Genomic DNA, 19,534 nt, shown 5'->3' with positions numbered 1-19,534 from the left:
AGAACTCATGTTAAGAACCCCGAGCGTAAAGTGTGAGATGTCTCACCCCTCACCCCTCTAGCACATACTGCTAGAGCCCCCCCCCCCCCACAATGCCTCTGCACGCCACTGATTATGCAACCGTTTAACCTTAGGCTTTAATCGAAGGCTGGAGAGGCGGCAATAAGAATGATTCAGCGGTTTAAAGTAGAGTTGGATGAGCGACCTGTCAGGAAACAGACACACCCAAATCACGCGATGGAGGTCGACCACCGGGCAGTCCTTCCTTCGTTAGCAGCACGCTACGTCAGTTGTGTCAGGCTTTTCTGCTTCTACGGAAGCTCTTTTTGGACTCCATCCATGGATACACAGACCCATTAGGAAGGTCAGCTTCACAGTGAGTTGTGTTACTAACCTTAACCCTAACCGATTCATTTAAAGCTTATTTGAAATTCAAAATAAAAAACTAAAATATTGTTTGACAAACTGACAGCATATCTTGTCTTCCACATACAAAGCGGCTTGGAGAGTAATGTAATACCTATACAACATTTTACATGCAAAAAAACAACTGCATTACAGCTGCTCCTCCCTTAACGTACTCGTTTCAGGACAACGCAGCATTTTCACGGATTTCTGAAATCTAAAAGCATTTGTTTCGTGACAAGAAATCTCTGATAGATGAGCGGAATGCGCTGGCATTCCGGTTTTCTTGTGCTTTTCTGGTGTCAGTTCTTGATTAGATTGTAAAGCCACTTTTTAATGGTCTGGGAATCGAAGGCATTTTTACTCGGTCTCAGGGCGGACCCAGGATTTTTGATCAAGACCGGGCGAGACCAGGCCAGTACTCCTGTGGTTGGGGAATGCAGAATGCAGCTGCTGTGCTGCCTTCCAGGTCACACCTGGAGGGACACACCCCCTGATCACAGAGAGTAGACGGACACGCTGCGCCCTCAAAAATTAGCCATTAAAAATCTCATCAAACTCCTTAATCATTAAGTTTGATTTCCAAAAGCACAAGAACGTCATCTGCAAAACGACATGTAGCGAAGACACTCTGCAGCGTGTAAATCCTGCAGCGCACTGCTCAGAGAAACCGCTGGAACGAGAGGAACAGGGACACGTAAAGGAACCACAAATCAGCTGCACTGGGGAAGCCAATCAGGACGTGCAATCAAAGACGGCTGCTCAGAACAATTATCACTTCTGAAAAGAACATTGGTTGTCTGTCTCTGTTCTGGTAAAAGTTCTGTGTTGTTGTGAAAGTTCGTGGCTCTGCGCCTAAGTTGGCTGGCAAAGCACCGAAATGCAAAATGTCAAAGTTAAAGACCCACGTTCAAGAAAATTACATTAAAAATACATTGCTAAAAAGAAAAGCGTTATTTTGTCACACTTCATTTAATTTCAGCAACTTTTTCTGTAAAACCTCCTTTATAAAGTGACGTTTGTCGTGGCTTGTCAGAACAGTTCAGGTTTAATAAATATTGTAAGAGCCAATGTGCGCACGCTGGGTGTGTGCGCGCGCTGGTTGCGTGCGCGTGCTGGGTGTGTGCGCATCCACGCCACGGTGATTGGGGCGTGGCACAGCTGGAGTGGAGGCTTTATTTGTGTGCGCACCTGTGCTGTGTTAGTGTGTGTGTGGCCTTGTTATGGTGGTGGGGTGAGCGTGAGGAGAAACTTTTTGTTGACCGCATTAAACGCAGGATAGACGCGACGGGAACAATGACGGATTGCACTGGCTCAATGAGGTATTTACCGTCAACCGATACAACAGCCAACGTAAGTCCTCAATCTGCTATCTCTGCGAGCTGGAGCAGAATAAATCCGTCAAGGCCTGTGCAAAGTACTGCGTGCGCGTCGTCAATGTTTTAACCCCTTCGACTTAGCCCACCGTGGCGTTTGAATTCATTTTATATACGCCACAATATTTTGTCAACAAAAAAGTTTTTGAAGCTGTTGACGGTGAAGCGCTGTTTGTTCTGGGACGTTGGATGTTTATCCACAACTCTGCGTGATCAAGAGGGCGGGGTTTAATGGTCCCGTGGATAAAAGGAATATAATTCAGAAAAATAAGGTGCTGTGCTTTTGTGTGCACTGCAGATTTTGTAATTTATTGGTTATTTTGTGAATTAAATATGGATCCAGAACAGGACACCAGATCGGATGTAGATGGAGCTGATGAAAGGAGCAGCACCATAAGCAGCAGGTCTGCTGTGTCCAGCATTGCGTCAATCAGATTAATAGCAGAGGCTGAGACCGCCGCTCTGATGGCTCGCCAGAAGCTACTGAAAGAGAAGCATGCTATGCAGGAACGACAGGAGCAGTTAAAGAGGAGAATGGAGGCAATGGACTTGAACATGGAACTGGTTGCTGCTATAGCTAAAGTGAACGTGTTAAGGGCCTCAGAAGGTTCTCATGTTTCTGTTAAATCAGATGGGATGAACTCTTATTTGAATGAGAACACAGACATCAAGTTAAGTACGGATGCTGCAGCGTTTGTGCCTGCATTCCCCACCCAGCCATCGGGGATGAAGGACACTGTGTCTTTAGGTTGTGCTGCTGTGAAACCTAAAACAAGTCACCAAACTGAGCCTCGTTCTGTTGTGTCTGGGGCCGGCCTACAAGCATTACCGGCAGATGCATTTCACCCTGTTGCTCCCATCCAGTGTGATCTAACCGCACCTACAACAGAGAACACTTTTGATCAGCGTTTGATTAGTGCTGGAGAAGCAGAATGAAATCACATCCTTAATGGTTCAGCAACAGTCACTTTTCCTTTTGCCTAACCTTGATCTACACGTTTTCGATGGAGATCCACTGCAATATCAAACCTTCATGAGAGCCTTTGAGCACAACATTGAAGGCAGAACTCCTGGTCACAAGGACCGTTTGTACTACCTTGAGCAGTATACCAGAGGTCAGCCCCGGGATTTGGTCCGAAGCTGCCAGCACCAGCCACCTGCTTATGGATACAATAACGCGAAGGCTCTGTTACAAGAACATTTTGGAGATCCATTTAAAGTAGCCTCAGCTTACATGGACAAGGTGCTCTCGTGGCCTCTTTTAAAGGGTGAAGATCTCAAGGCATTACAAGCCTACAGTCTATCGCTGCGAGAGTGTTGTAACACTATGGGAGAATCTGTGGGTGACCTAAATGTCCCCACCAATATGCAAATTATTATGAGAAAGCTTCCCCATAAATTGCCAGATCAATGGAGAAGTGAGGCCTGTGACCTGCAGGGAAGGCTCCATCGTAGAGCAACCTTTCATGACATTGTGGAGTTTATTGAGAGGCAAGTTAAGATCGCAAGTGACCCTGTCTTTGGGGATATTCAAGATTCGCCTGTAACATCCCAGTCTGATACAAACCCTCGAGGTAGTAGTTTTGCCATCACTGTAGCACCTGTTGAAAGGAAAGTGGAGTCTGTAAACAGAAGAGAAAAGAACTTACCGGTACCTGAAAGGGCGTGCTTGTATTGTGGTGCTGGACATAATCTGGATGTTTGCCTTCTGTTGGATAAAAGGACGCAAGAGGAAAAGATGTCTTTTTTGAAGGAAAACAGGATGTGTTTTGGCTGTCTGTGCATTGGGCACATGGGCAGAGATTGCAGAAAACGTTTGATGTGTGGAATATGCAATCTGAAACACCCCACATTGTTGCATGTCCAGTCCAAGTCAATGCAAACAAGTTCTACGCAGACTAATGGTGGCCACGAAGGGGCCAGAGTAGGTGCTGGGGTGTCTGTTCAGTCCAGTGGCTTAACTGGGGCCGGCAAACAGGACTGCGCCCTGTCTATCCTGCCTGTGCAGGTGAAGAGCAAGAGAGGACATGAGACTCTGGTCACTTATGCGTTCTTGGATCCGGGAAGCACTGCTTCGTTTTGCACTGAAAGTCTCATGAACTGGCTTAACCTCACCGGAAGGAAGACAGAGATTCTCCTCAAAACAATGGGGCAAGAGGAAGTTGTGGACAGTGACATGTTAGTGGATTTGGAAGTAGCCGACCTGGAATCCAACCACTTTTGTGATTTGCCTGAGATCTTCACACAGAAGAGCATGCCTGTCCACCGAGGGAATATTCCACAAGCAAAAGACCTCGAACGCTGGCCGCATCAGAACACACTGCAGAGTTCAATGCGGATGTGGATCTACTCATTGGCACCAACGTACCTCAGGCGCTTGAGCCCTGGGAGGTGGTCCGTGGAGTGAATGGAGGCCCTTATGCTACCAAGACTATCCTGGGATGGACGGTGAATGGTCCCCTCAGAGGGGATTATAAGAGCGACAGAAATGGCACAGTGCTCAAAGGGACTTTGTTCCCGAGGACGTCATGATACTTGTGGATAAAATGGCACCCTCGTACCCATGGATTACAGGAAGAGTTCTGGATGCCGTATGGACATTTCTATTGACTGGACTCTGACAGCCTTATTATGTGTCACTTTGTGCCCTTGGTATATGTTTTTTTTCTTTCTTCTGTAAGTTAATGGTGATGGGTAATTATTATTGCTTAATAATTAGGGGCCGGAATGTAAGAGCCAATGTGCGCACGCTGGGTGTGTGCGCGCGCTGGGTGCGTGCGCGTGCTGGGTGTGTGCGCATCCACGCCACGGTGATTGGGGCGTGGCACAGCTGGAGTGGAGGCTTTATTTGTGTGCGCACCTGTGCTGTGTTAGTGTGTGTGTGGCCTTGTTATGGTGGTGGGGTGAGCGTGAGGAGAAACTTTTTGTTGACCGCATTAAAACGCAGGATAGACGCGACGGGAACAACGACGGATTGCACTGGCTCAATGAGGTATTTACCGTCAACCGATACAACAGCCAACGTAAGTCCTCAATCTGCTATCTCTGCGAGCTGGAGCAGAATAAATCCGTCAAGGCCTGTGCAAAGTACTGCGTGCGCGTCGTCAATGTTTTAACCCCTTTGACTTAGCCCACCGTGGCGTTTGAATTCATTTTCTATACGCCACAAGTATGATTGAATAATTCGTAGAAGTGAAACAACAAATTTGATGTGTTGCATTTTGCTGGTTAATGAAAAACGTTACTGGTTATTTTTATTTTGTTCTGTTTGGTTGTGATTTCTCTTTGATACGTTCCGTCTCAGTCCGGTCCTGTCGCGACCCCCAAATGTCTCGGTCTTGTCTCAGTCTCGCTACTCTTTAGTCCCAATAATGTCTTGATCTCGGTTGGTGTGTTCTCGACTATAACACTGGAATTCAGAAACATGACTTTAATGTTCAAGCACAGGCAGTCAGTCCAAACCAGCAGGCAATTAGACAAGTCCCAGGAAACAGGCAGACGGACATTTATTGCTGCAGCCGACGTTCACTCATCCGTCTAGTTTCGTTGTTGCACGGTACTGTGTACTTGTACTGCGATGACAATGACAATAAAAGCATTCCATTCCGTTCCGTTCCGATGCAGTGCGGCTGATTAGGAGACGAGCAGCAGGTGTCCAGAGCAGCACAGGTGACGTGAATGAGCTGATTACAGGCGTGGCAGTCAGAGCAGAGAGCGTAGAGCAGGAGGGCGGAGCTACGGGAAGCAGGAAGCTGTGGCCGGGTTCCTGACTTGTAAAAGTCTTCAACAATCCAGTTATAAAACTCACTCTACTGTTGAACATGTAAACATGATTTACTGCAGATGTTTTATCCAACAAAGTCATTTCTTCAAAATAAATTCATAAATCAAAGATCTGCAGGACAAATGTTAAAGGTTCTGACTTTGTTGTTCTTTTGTCATGTTGGATGAAATCCGTCTTTTGCCTCATCCAGCCTCTCAGACATCAGTAACCAGTAAACCGATCCATCATGGCTGTCGACGTCCCCGTTGCTACAACGTAATTGTAGCATATATATTATTTTATAATGTAAAATACTGCAGTAAAGTACAGAGCTACAGAAAACAGACCAGCCAGGATATTGTGCCCCCAAGCATGAATAAATAATTACTCCTTATTTAAAATAATTATAATTATTTGACAACTGACGTAGATAAGCAATCCTACAAACAGCCCAAGGGAGAAATAAAGGAGATAACCGTCCATTCTGTTACCAGATGTTTGACAACATAGCAGAAAACCAGCTTTTCCTCTGGAACTCATGACACATCTTCTTCTTTTGACTCAGACAATCCGCGGGTCCATCATGGCCGTCAACGTCCCCGGAGTGATCGCCATCGTGTTCTTCTACCTGCTGGTCCTCGGGACCGGCATCTGGGCTTCCTTCAGGTCCAAAAGGAAGCAGAAGAAAAGCGGAGCCACTGGAATGGAGATGGTCCTGCTGGGAAACCGGAGCATCAACTGGGTGGTGGGGGTCTTCACCATGACCGGTGAGCAGAGTCGAGCTAACAGTCCTAGCATGGAAGCTCTGGCATTAGGATAATTAGGTAAACAACATGTGATTTAATCTTCAAACGTAATTTACAAAAATAGAACTAGATGAAAAAGTTATAACTTAATTTTCACAAAGACAACCTTCAAACCTATGATAGCCATAAAGTGCCGTGCGTCTCTTAGGGAGTCCAAAAATGTGAAAACCTCCTGTTGCATAATCTGAAAGTTATTACAGAGATTATCGAGGGAACCAGACCAGAGAGGAAAGTGGGACATGGGGGTGGGATGGACAGGAGACAGAAACGGAGAGCATCTAAAGGGGATGGAGAGAATGAGCCACAAAAAAATAGAGTGCAAAACTCATCAGAGCTACGATCCTCACGATGATCACAACGTAGAATCGGTCATCAGAAACCTCTCTTCTCCATCCAATAAATGAACGTTTGTCTGCTTTGAACTTCATGTGTGCTAATCCACCCTGTAGCTACATGGGTAGGAGGAGGCTTCATTGCTGGCACCACTGAGATGACGTACACGCCCTCCATGGGACTCACCTGGACGAGTGTGGTGGTGATGGCTTACAGCTCCTCTTTTATCGCTGGTAAGAGATTCAAACGACGTCACAGGAAACGAAGCCGGAACTTAAAACCGTCTGAATTAGTTTGACACCGCTTCGTGCCGTGAGACTGATGAATGTGTTTCCAGCCTTCGGTCCGTTCTATATGCACCTCCCTTGAGATGGATACGCTGAACATTTACAGGGTACAACTCACCCCTGTTGCACAAATAGAGGCTTCTATTTAATGTTCACACATCTTCTGCACTTTAACCTTCAGCCGTCCACCTTGTGAAGTGAGGGAGACAGAAAGTCAGTCAATGATTGTAGATACACAACTTGACCCAGACGAATGACTGAAAGTCCAATCATGCTGGTCTGTGGATGCTGAAGTGTCCTGGAAGAACGCCAGACCTCACTGATATGTAATCAATTAAAAGACAATAGTAATCATGTATCACATTAGGTTCTGAACACGATCAATCAAAACAAAATGCACTTCTGACTTTAGAGATGTATTAAAGACTTTAGAGATCTCTTACGGTCTTTAGAGATCTTTTACAGACTGTAGAGATCTCTTACGAATCCAAATCGGTGATTCTAATGATGGTAAAGTTATAATCAGCAGCAAATGAATGGCTAGTCTATAATCCATTCATGTAGCGAGTAAAGTACCACAGCAGGTGAAACTGATTGATCGTCACTCAATGGACAGATTGACGTCACTCATTTTTGTCTGACTTGTGGAATACGGTGACGAGTGCCTTGTTTTGAGCGGTGGAGATATAATGTCAATGTATTTCTCTATTTTTTCTTCTTTTATAGATTTGGTCTTTGTATGTAATTGTTTGATCTTTCCTTCATTAATTGAAGGCGGTTTGCTGTTTGCCAAACCACTGAGAGAAAGAAGCTGTGTGACGATGCTGGACCCGTTCCATTACAAGTATGGGAAGGAAATAACAGCTGTACTGAGCCTGGCTTCACTTTTTACTGATCTGACCTGGGTACCCGGGACGCTAATTAGTTTAGGTACTTTAGCCACGCAGCATTGAGATTCATTTTACAAACACTAGTTTTTTTAATTTGAATGGAACCTTATATTTCTCAGGGGGAATCATGAGTGTGGTCCTGGACTTGCCGTTCTCTCTTTGCGTCTGGATCTCTGCTGCTGTGGCCATCACCTACACCCTGATGGGGGGGCTCTACTCGGTGGCCTACACAGACGTCATACAGCTGGTCCTCATATTTGTGGGCTTGGTGAGTTTGTTATACTAGTTTTTAGTTTGAATGCTTCTGGCCCTGTTTTAAGAAGACACATCAATGACTTTGTCTTTGTCTGTTAGTGGGTCTGTGCTCCATTTGTAATGACGAGTCCTTCCACCGTGGACATCAGTCAGACGCTGATGAACAACACCTTACACGCTCCCTGGATTGGGCAACCGGAGCTGAAGAAGATCTGGATTATAATTGATAACTTCTTATTCTTTGTAAGGAAGCTATAATTATCCCGTCAAATAAAACATAACCCTACCGTTATATAAATGCCAATGTTAAACATTTTTACCTTCAATGATTCAATCATTTTAAAAGCAGAGGCCTTTGCACATCGAAAGTTGAAAAAGGCTTTGCTCGAGGCTGAGAGCAGATTTATTTGAGTCTTTGTCATATCTACGCAATAATGATAAACGAGGATCTTGTTCACTTTGAAGGCATTGGGGGGTTCAGGATATCAGACCTTCCACCAGAGGAACTTGTCGGCCTCTTCTCCAGCTACAGCCAAGTTCACGTCCATTGCTGCTGGCTTCATCATATTTATATTTGGTATACCTCCTATACTGATTGGGGCAGCGGCTGCATCCACAGGTAGGCTCTTGGATCCTACATGTGATGTACAAACCAATGCCCTTACAATACTTGTTTCCACATTTATATTGCAATAAATGAATGCCCTGCATCTGTAAACACCAAAGAATGAGAAAAAGAAAGTATAAAACAATCACATCGTCACTTTGCACAGTCCCTCATCTAGCATAGATACATTTCAATTCAAACACAATTTTATTTCTTTCACGGCACCAGATCAGAATAGAAAGTCATCTCAAGGCCCTTTACAGGAGTAGCAGGGAAGACCTGCAGGAGGAAAATAGAACCCAACTTGTCCCACAAGAGCAAAAATGTTCCTTTAACAGGCAGAAACCTTGAACAGAACTTAAGACTAATGAATTCTTTTTTTAATTTAACCTGCATTTAACATAGTCTGCCCTCATCGTGGGCGGACATCTGTCTGGACCAGTTGGGCTGAGAAACGGAGGGGGACAGAGATAAAAAGAGAGTGATACAATGACAGAGAGAAGAGGAGTAGACAAAGGATTTACAATACAACCAGTGGTTCAAAACATATAAGCTGCTGATATACAGGAAATACCAAAACTAACACTTATGAATGCTAATGCTAGTTGTGATGGTAATTGTTGGACAGTCACGAGTCCAGGTTCTGCAACAAAATGGACAGAAGGACCTGCAGAGTGAGACAGAAAGAGGGACAAACAGAAGCAAAGAGAGCACATGAGTATGGCAAAGACAGAGGACATTGTGGCATGTATTTATAAAATGTGAATGTGTGATGTTTTGGGCCAAGAACCAGTACTTCAGTTTTATTTCGATTTAATAGGACGTTCTTGGCCATCGAGGATTTAATGTCCATCGGGCATGTTTGATGTCTAACTTAGTGGTTGGTTAGTCTGGTTGAACTGACAGGTATAATTGTATATCATCTGCATAGCAGAGGAATTTTATGCAGTATTTCCTCATAATGTTACCTAAGGGAAGAATATAGAGCATGAATAAAATATTCCTGCAGATCTCAATATCTAACTTCTGTGTACGGAGAGTATTTATCATGAACATCTGCAAATTGAGATCTATCAGATAAATATGACCTAAACTGTTAAGTTCCAGTAAGGAAGTAGTAGGAATGAGGTCCCCAGAATACAGAGACAGAGATGAAAAACAGTTCAAAGTCGGGCTGCACGATATGGCATCAAACCAATATCTCGATATGTTTTGGCTATAACAACAGGTATAGATTATATCTTAATATTCTGATTTCTCCTCTAAATCCCTACATATATGTTAAATTCAACCCTTTGATGCATTAAATGACACGAGTGCAATCATTGAAGCAGACCCTTCATCATTAGCATCAGTGCCTTTTATAAATGAATTTTGAAACCGAGGTAGTGAAATTTCCATATGATATGAAGTAATGATTTTTAAAAAAAAAATCCTTATGTGAACCTATTAACATAATGAAAGAGACATTTACTGAGAGATCATTTTTGTGTCGGTACCCAGACTGGAACCAGACCACCTACGGTTCTCCGTCTCCGTATGAACGTGGAGAAGCAGGTCTAGTTCTGCCCATCGCCCTGCAGCACCTCACCCCCACCTTCATCTCCATCATTGGGCTTGGATGTGTCGCGGCTGCTGTGATGTCATCAGCTGACTCTGCTCTGCTTTCAGCAGCTTCTGTCTTTACCTCCAATATTTACAAGAACATTCTGAGGACGAAGGTATAAACATGTACTTGTTTCAATCTTGGTTTTTTTGGTCCAATTATTATGACGACAGTATCTCATTAGCTTCTTGGAAGACATGTCTTTAAATGGTATTCATGTCACTTTATACTTTACTGTCACACACAGGGAAATTGATTTGCAGGGTGCAGACAAGGACAACAACACAAGATGGCAGCACAGTAAAAGCCTCAATGAATTAACAAAATGAAAAACCTAGATAAGAAGAATCCAGAGCTTGTATCGACTGTACAGCACTTTTTTCATTTTCCTGTTTAAAGCATTGGCCTGTAATTTTGCTGTTTATTTATAAATGTTCAGAGAAACTTCACACATTTCTTTGCACAGTTGTATTATCTAAGAAAGTCAATTAACCTTTCTGTAAAACACTTCCTGTAAATTTCATTTCTACAACATAAGATCATAATAGAAAGTTATCTCAGGGCTTTACAGAATTAGCAGGGAAACACAGAACCCAACTTGACCCACAAGAGCAAGAACTTTGGCAACAGAGGCAAGGAAAAACTTCCCTTAAACAGGCAGAAACCTTGGACAGAACCTAGGCTCATGGTGGACGGCCATCTGTCTGGACCTGCTGGGTAGAGAGAGAGAGAGAGAGAGAGAGAGAGAGAGATTTCTGATTTCTTTTGTGAAGTCTTCTGTGGGTACATTTCTCTTCATGATGTCCTTGATTATCTTCCTGGCAGTATTGAATGTATCTTCTCAGAAGTCCCGGTTCACCATTAGAATAGAATAGAATAGCATAGAATAGAATAGCATAGAATAGAATAGAATAGAATAGCATAGAATAGAATAGCATAGAATAGAATAGAATAGAATAGAATAGAATAGCACGTTATTGTCATTTCACACAGTGTTGACAATCTCAGCTTGTGTATCTCTGTGACAGAGCACATGTATGTTTGCTGCCCAGTGGCAGAAAAAATAGGACGTCCACCCTTTTTGGGATTAGAGAGCAGGAAAGTAAAAATGGAATGAAAGCATAGTTGTAAATAGAGGTCGGCCAGAGAGTTATTTAAAGGAAGCTTCCGTCCCTTTTGTGTTAAGCTGGTCTTCCCCTTCTCTTTCTTCTTCAGGCATCAGACAGAGAGATCCAGTTGGTGATCCGTGTTTCTGTGGTGGTCGTGGGTGTGGTTGGAACATCCCTCTCTACCCTGAAGAACAGCGGCATAGTGTTCTGGTTCATTGGGAATGAAATGGCCTTCATCATGATCTTCCCTCAACTCCTCTGTGTCCTTTATTTTAATATCTCCAATGGTTACGGGGCGGTTATGGGCTTATTGGTGGGATTTCCATTAAGACTGCTGAGTGGAGAGCCATCACTGGGAATAGAACCAGTCCTCCATTTCCCAGGATGCACTCTGGAGGACGGTGTTTATGTCCAGTACGCTCCAGTTAAGACCATCTCCATGCTGTCTACCATTGCTGCCATCTTGCTGTTCTCCTACCTGGCTTCTGTCCTCTTCAACAAAGGTGTTCTTCCTGAGAAGTGGGACGTGTTCAAAGTGAAAGCCCAGCATGCACCAGTACCACTGGCACCAGTAGGTGGCGCCATAGAGGACGATGAGGGCAATTAACCCAAATAATCCTCAGGGTGAAGGGTCACAGCCAATGATCAGTGCACGTTGTCCATCTCTATTTTAATCAGCATCTGTTGTCTATTAGTTGCTAAGATATGACTGTATTCCTGAATTGATGATGACTGTAATCTGATCCAGTACAGAGAAATGACTCGTCAATCTATTCTCAGTTTGCGGCGTCATTGTTCTTTCTACACGCTCCGCCTCCTGACTCATCTTTTCAGGTTTGGCTTCTTGTAATTCGGCACAGCAATAATTAGTGTCGTTAGTGCATCCTGTTTCACATGTAGTCAAATCCAGGAGTTGATTTAGAAGGTGACGCGGCAATGACTCATCACAGTACCACAATATATTTGATACTGAAATGGAGATGGTGCCCACACTTTATGTCAGCTGAGCCACAATTGTGGAATGCTTTGTGGATTCTTAGGAAGAAATGAAGATGACCATATTTTAGTAGTAGTCGTAGTGATTTTATTTCAGTCAGTATCTTAACTCAAAAAGAAATAAAATGAAATGAAACAACAGAACAATGTTTAGGCTGAAGTGAAACCATCATTAAAGTCAAACCCTGATTACAACTTGACTACGATTAAAAGCACGTTAAACGTACGGCATGAGCAACAATCAGCAAGATGATATATATACTGTACTCTTTATCTCAATGTCTTTGCAAAATGAATTCATTTCAGTTATACTCACATTTCTTCAGTAGATTTTGCTCCAATCAATCAATGTAAAAAACAAACAAAAGCAAAAAAACACAGTTTAGATGTTGCTTAGTTTTAGTACTGCATAACCACTCACAACGTTAGATTTAAAAAATATATTTTAAATTCAAATATTTAAATACGCTGAGAAGGCAGCTCAATTTATCCATCACATCCTTGTCGATGAACTTTATGTGCAGTTTTTCTAGGTAAATAAACGATAAAAACAAGCCTGGTGAAATTAGTAACTTTGGTTAAAATCAGAACAGTCAGAATATCCGTGACAGATTTGGCACCTGGATTGGACGGACATTCTGTTGATCAATGCCTGAACCATGACTGAGATTTAAACTGCCAGCCGGAGTCTCGAGGATACTTATTTGTGGAGCGCCTTTCTAGATACTTAAGGTCGCTTCACGGAAGGTACAGACATTAAAACCAGAAAGGCAGCAGAGACAAAGAGTCTCAACATGAAAATGAATTAGATAAAGGTCCAGTGGGCGGGAACCCATAGGAGGGATTCAAAGGGGGCGGGTGCTTTGCGAGCCACCTACTGGTGCCAGTGGTACTGGTGCATGCTGGGCTTTCACTTTGAACACGTCCCACTTCTCAGGAAGAACACCTTTGTTGAAGAGGACAGAAGCCAGGTAGGAGAACAGCAAGATGGCAGCAACGGTAGACAGCATGGAGATGGTCTTAACTGGAGCGTACTGGACATAAACACCGTCCTCCAGAGTGCATCCTGGGAAATGGAGGACTGGTTCTATTCCCAGTGATGGCTCTCCACTCAGCAGTCTTATCGTCAGGCCCACCAGTAAGCCCATTATAGCCCCGTAACCATTGGAGACGTTGAAGAAGAGGACACAGAGGAGTTGAGGGAAGATGATGATGTAGGTAGTTTCAGCACCCAGGAACCAAAACATTACGATGCTGTGTTTCAAGCTGGTGAGGGACGTTCCAACCACACCCACGACCACCACAGAGGCACGAAGCACCCACTGACTCTCTCTGTCTGATGCCTGAAGAAGAAAGAGAAGGGGAAGACCAGCTTAACACAAAAGGGACGGAAGCTTCCTTTAAATAACTCTCTGGCCGACCTCTATTTACAATTTTTACTTTCCTGCTCTCTAATCCCAAAAAGGGTGGACATCCTATTTTTTCTGCCGCTGGGCAGCGAAGAGGTTGGTGTGGTCTGGACTACAACACTAGTCTAACGGTCAATAACCATGCAGAGTCCAGAGTAGTTGGACAGGATTAGAAGTGAGACAATAAGAGGCGTTTTGGAGACGAGGTCAGAGAGACCAGACTTTGATGGTTTGGACATGTCCAGAGGAGAGACAGGGACTATATCGGTAGAAGGATGCTGAGGATGGAACTGCCAGGGAACAGGACTAGAGGACGACCCAGGAGAAGAGACATGGACATAGTGAGGGAGGACATGAGAGTGGCTGGTGTTGGGGAGGACGATGCAGACATCGATCGGGGTTGTGCGAGGGATGTGGGGAGGAGGAGGAGTCGGTTGGAATGCAGGGAGAACGTAGGCTAAAGGAAAGCGGTGAGCCACGCCCGGTTCAGAAGGTGCCGGTAAAGGAAGGAAGGAAGACAAAAGCATTTTTTATTACCTGAGGTCTCAGGATTCTCTTGTAGATGTTTGAGGTGAAGACAGAAGCTGCTGCAAGCAGAGCAGAGTCAGCTGATGACATCACGGCGGCGGCCACACAGCCGATCCCGATGATGGAGACGAAGGTGGGGGTGAGGTGCTGCAGGGCGACGGGCAGAGCCATCGCTGCTTCTCCACGTTCATACGGAGACGGAGAACCGTAGCTGGTCTGGTTCCAGTCTGGGACACGGCAGTGAACAGATGAGACTGAATCACAGTGATTTTCAAATCCATCAATTCTCCTCTCAGATGTTCCGTCGTCCATGCTTGGAGGAATATTGAGATAGAGTTGTTTACAGTGTTTCACTTCTCCATTCATCTGGTGTCCAAACCCACGTCAACAAAGATCCCATTCCTGGTTTCCGTGAAGGGAATCTCACCTGTGGATGCAACAGCGGCTCCTAGGAGCGTGGGCGGGACCCCGAACACAAGCAACAGGAAGCCAGCAGCAATGCTGGTGATCCTGGCTGTGGATGAAGAAGAAGCCGACAAGATCCTCTGGTGGAAGATCTGAGTTCCTGTACCCCGAAGTGCCTTTGAGCAAACCAGTGAGTTCGATCATTTCAACACCAGGTAAAGGCCAGATTGCATGTTTGTCTACCAAATGCGACCTTCTCGAGGCAATTACTACGTTTTGTCATGTTTGTCATCGTTGTGAGGAGATCAAAGCGTCGGAGGAACTACAACCAATATGGCTTCTTACTAATAATAGAAACTGGTCACCGATTTTCCAGATGTGTTTCAGCTCCGGTTGTCCAATCCAGGGAGCGTTTAAGGTGTTGTTCATCAGCGTCTGGCTGATGTCCACGGTGTGAGGACTCGTCATGACGAAGGGGACGCAGATCGACTGAGAGACAAAAAGAAATGACTCAAATGCAAGCTTGAGAGGAATCTGCTGAATTTCTGGAATGATGAACTGACCAAGCCGATAAATACGAGGACCAGCTGTATGACGTCTGTGTAGGCCACCGAGTAGAGCCCCCCCAGCAGGGTGTAGGTGATGGCCACAGCAGCAGAGATCCAGACGCAACCAGCGAAGGACAGATCCAGAACCACGCTCATCATCCCTCCTGCCAAAGAGAGTTTCTCGTCCAATAATTTAACCAGTTTTTCCTTCATATCTTCACACAGCTTAGGGAGTCCATTTATGCAGCAGAGAACAATGAATTGTTTTCTAAAACATGAACATGAAGACACAAACCTAAACCAATCAGAGTCGTGGGCACCGAGATCAAATCATGGGTCAGAGACGCCAGGCTCATGGCAGCCGTGATCCCTTCTCCATACCTGAGGTGGAAAGGGTCCAGCATTGTCACAAAGTTCTTCTCTCTCATTGGTTTGGCAAACACCAGACCTCCTTCATGGAAAAAGAAGGGATGAGTAAGGGAGAAGCAACCCCACCCCAAAAAAGAAAGAACCCTGGTGAGGGAACATTTAGTGAGGTTTGTAAATGAGTTATTTTCACAGGGATCAATGTATTGGTGAAGTTCCAGGTAATAAATCAGGATAAATCATTCATTTTCTTCCTGGACCTGAAACACAATGGTCCCTGTGGTCCTCCGAACAACGTCACGTTCTGACACACGGACGAGGACGAGTGGACAGACGCCGTTTGAAATGAGAATGTTCATCCACTTTACTTCTACCTCTCAGATGGAACATTTACTTTATTTACTAGAATGGAAGCTGCTCTAGCTGCGTCCTCCATTCTCAGAGACCCCCCCCCCCCGATAAGAATGTGTTCATGCGTAAATCGCCCAGACATGAAGACTCCAACCTTGAGCAGATACAAGAGTGTTCAGTCTCGTCAGCTTATAACAGATACACAATTGTCACACACATTATGATTATATTATATATTAATATTATATATTAAGTAGGATTATAAAGGAATTGATTATAAATGGCGTTAAAAAGGACCATGCCATTACTAATGCTACTGATTGGTGAATTAATGATAGGCAGTGTGCTCGTTTTTTGTTTTTTTATATACTTACCAATAATACACGATAAGCTGTATCCCATCATTGCCACAATTGTCCAGATTAGTCCCATGGAGGGGGTGCACATCAACTCAACCGTCCCGACAATGAAACCTCCTCCAACCCACGTAGCTACAGGATAGATTCAAAAAACGGTAAGCTGTACTTAAACGATCAATGATGCTAATGCAGTAACAAAGTACACGGACTCGGACTAAAGGTCTGTGTCTCGAGACGAGGAATCGCTGAGAGGCGATCGGAAGGCCGGACAGACTGGGGGGGGGGGGGGTCAGATCGTTCAGATTCAGACATTACATCAGAGACGCACTGCAGAACGAGATTACGATGCATTTGGCCACAACAAGACAACAGCTAAGTAAAGACTACACAGGATAAAAACAATGGGAAAAGCAGTATAAATATATCATAAATAAATATGTACAAGATGTATGTGCAAAAACGTGTGCATAGCAGTCATCATAAATAGATAAATGGCTGCGACTACGTAGATGTACTGTAATTACCTATACATATGCAAAACTAAACAATTATTGAGCCAAAAAATGACGACCAAGTTGTAGGTCAACGGGGGTTCTGTTTGACGTCAACTCATTTAGCGACAGGGTCTTCAGAACATGACTCCATTAAGTGAGGACGTTTCCATAGCAACATGTCATTTCCGTATCAGGGGAGATTGTCGTGTGGGCTGCTCTAGAATAACATGGGGAATTTCGGCAATCGCCACGGCAATACCGAAGAAAAAATGACATGAGTCCAATTAGCTTTTTTGATTGTGACCACACGATGGACTATCCTGCCAAATGTCATTCATTTCAGGAACACACATTTTTTGACTCCCTGTACAATTTTGTTCTCATTCTGTAGGGCAGGGGTCCCCAAACTACGGCCCGCGGGCCGGATCCGGCCCATTTCCACATTTGGCCTGGCCCCCTGAACAATACCAGAGACCCAAAATAAAATGTACTTATTTTCCTTTCCATACAACATGAGTAGCCTCCCTTTTATTTTTAATGATGGTCACATACGGCCAGAAAGTTAATGTTCCAATGCTCTGTAATATCAACTTATTACATAGTAATTACTTTGTAATAACAGGGCAGGTTTGCTCACCTCCACGGTGGCATGGTTGGCAGCACTGTAGAGGGGGGCAAAATGGCCCTGGTATCGAATCCCACTACGGGAATGAGATGGAGCAGGGGCAACAGGGTAGGTCCAGGGCACACCTGAGCGGAGTGGAGTGGACCAGTGGTCCAGTTCACTCGGCCCAGGATCACTCACCAAATGTGAAACACTTATTAAAATACATTTTACGCCAGACCTGAATTTTTTGCTACATTTTGTGAGTTTTGGAGCTGCTATTTCATTAAGTGCATTATAAATATCAACATAATAAGTCTGCTGCATTGCACTGAACAATGTAAACTGGTGCACATGGGGGCGGGCTGTGGTAGAGTGGGTCGTCTAGTGATCAGTAGGTCGGGGGTTCGAATCCCAGCTCTGACTGTCTACATACCAAGTGTCCTTGAAGCCCAAATTGCTCCCAGTGGATCTGGCAGCACTTTGCATGGCAGCAGTCGCCCACTGGCGTGTGAATGAGCGTGTGAATGAGCGTATGAATGGGTGAATGAGGCCAAATTATAAAGCCCTCTATAAGTGCAGTCCATCGACCAAAGGAGAACTTTGTGTGACAGGGCGATAGATTGGTGATTATTGTTGACTTGCAAAGCTCAGAGAGCTCAGACCTCCCCCAAGCAGCTCACCCCCCCTCCTAACTGGATCCGCACCGTCCACATGGTAATCTGGATCAGCACCAGAAGGTTCTAGATTGTTCTTGGTATCTATATACACCAACCATTCTGGATCCTATCCAGATGAAATTCGGTGGCGTGATAGAGACCCCCCCCCCCCCTACATGACTGTATCAAAATCCATACGCATAAATCAATAATCATCTGAGGTATTGAGGAACAAATCTTGAAGCTCCATTGACTGCAATGTTAACGAACTTCTGGATCATCATCATCATCTGTTCTTGGTAACATTCCCAATATTTCCCAAGATCTGTCCAGAACGTTTAGAGTTATGTTGCTAGAAGACAGACGGACAGACCTCCTTGGCGGAGGCAGACATTTGGTGCCTCTTCTTCTCCCAACCCGCTAATGAGGTTACAGTTCTCCTTTCCTCTTCATCTCTTCTGCTCCGGAGTGTTAAGGGGTTCTCTTTGTGTCGGACTGAGGGAGGAATGTGCTTCCTTTGCTGCTCCCGACTCGTTCCGCTTCTATTGAGTCATCTTTTGTTTTGTTTTCACGTTCAACCAGTTTTGTTAAAATGTTTACTCAGTTTCCGTGTCTGTATCCATACTGCATTAAAAAAAAAAAATGTTCCTAATCCTAAAGTTGTTCTCTGCTCACCGGTCATGGTGAAGACCCCCACCACCAGGTTGATGCTCCGGTTCCCCAGCAGGACCATCTCCATTCCAGTGGCTCCACTTCTCCTCTGCTTCCTCTTGGACCTGAAGGAAGCCCAGATGCCGGTCCCGAGGACCAGCAGGTAGAAGAACACGATGGCGATCACTCCGGGGACGTCGACGGCCATGATGGATCGGTTGACTGTGCATGCAGAAACTGAATCTAGCGTTGAACGGATGGCTTGAGGCCAGCTGCTGCTGAGTAACTCTGTAAACATGGAGAATCCAGCGCTGTAGAAAAAAGGTGCATAATTGACCTGCTAAACCTGAAAGATGTGCTGCTAATGATTTAGCATGTTCCAGCATCACTTTCTGTCGGGGTTTTTCCCTGAAACACTGTGTAAGAAATAATTAAACGCGCACAAAATGAATCAGGCAGACAAGCTTCGATACTTTACCTGTTCGCCCAGCGGCTGCGACCAAGAGACCCCTCCCCCGGGACCTCCCGGTCCTTTTATTAACACGGTGAAAGTAGGTGGTTCTCAGGTATTTACATAGATCCCTACCCCCTTCGATGAAACTAGAGACAAAGGGATCTCTACCTAGAGAAACGCTCGGGGCCTCCTCCATCTTAAAAACTCTACAATGAAACAATGAAAATACAACAATAACTCTGACACTTTCAAAACAGGCAAGATGAAATACAT

General features: G+C 44.7%; 2 protein-coding genes across 2 annotated transcripts; one reads left to right on the top strand and one right to left on the bottom strand.

Moving 5' to 3' along the window:
- Positions 1-6,127: 6,127 nt before the first annotated feature.
- Positions 6,128-12,166, top strand: LOC137896258 (high-affinity choline transporter 1-like). Its single transcript, XM_068741800.1, has 8 exons — positions 6,128-6,311; positions 6,800-6,916; positions 7,745-7,900; positions 7,980-8,128; positions 8,215-8,358; positions 8,581-8,734; positions 10,226-10,443; positions 11,544-12,166. The coding sequence occupies exons 1-8, from the start codon at positions 6,128-6,130 to the stop codon at positions 12,042-12,044; spliced, it is 1,623 nt and encodes a 540-aa protein (XP_068597901.1). The 3' UTR covers positions 12,045-12,166.
- Positions 12,167-13,278: 1,112 nt separating this feature from the next.
- Positions 13,279-19,015, bottom strand: LOC137895989 (high affinity choline transporter 1-like). Its single transcript, XM_068741517.1, has 8 exons — positions 18,832-19,015; positions 16,415-16,531; positions 15,619-15,774; positions 15,339-15,487; positions 15,121-15,264; positions 14,798-14,951; positions 14,380-14,597; positions 13,279-13,776 (listed from the first exon to the last, which is right to left on the bottom strand). Exons 1-8 carry the CDS (start codon positions 19,013-19,015, stop codon positions 13,279-13,281), a joined length of 1,620 nt encoding a protein of 539 aa, XP_068597618.1.
- Between the last annotated feature and the right edge of the window lie 519 nt (positions 19,016-19,534).

The sequence above is a fragment of the Brachionichthys hirsutus genome, chromosome 7, assembly GCF_040956055.1.
Source record: "Brachionichthys hirsutus isolate HB-005 chromosome 7, CSIRO-AGI_Bhir_v1, whole genome shotgun sequence".
Classification (NCBI taxonomy): Eukaryota; Metazoa; Chordata; class Actinopteri; order Lophiiformes; family Brachionichthyidae; genus Brachionichthys; species Brachionichthys hirsutus.
Note: the sequence above shows the minus strand (reverse complement) of the source record. Positions and strands in the feature narration are given on the sequence as shown.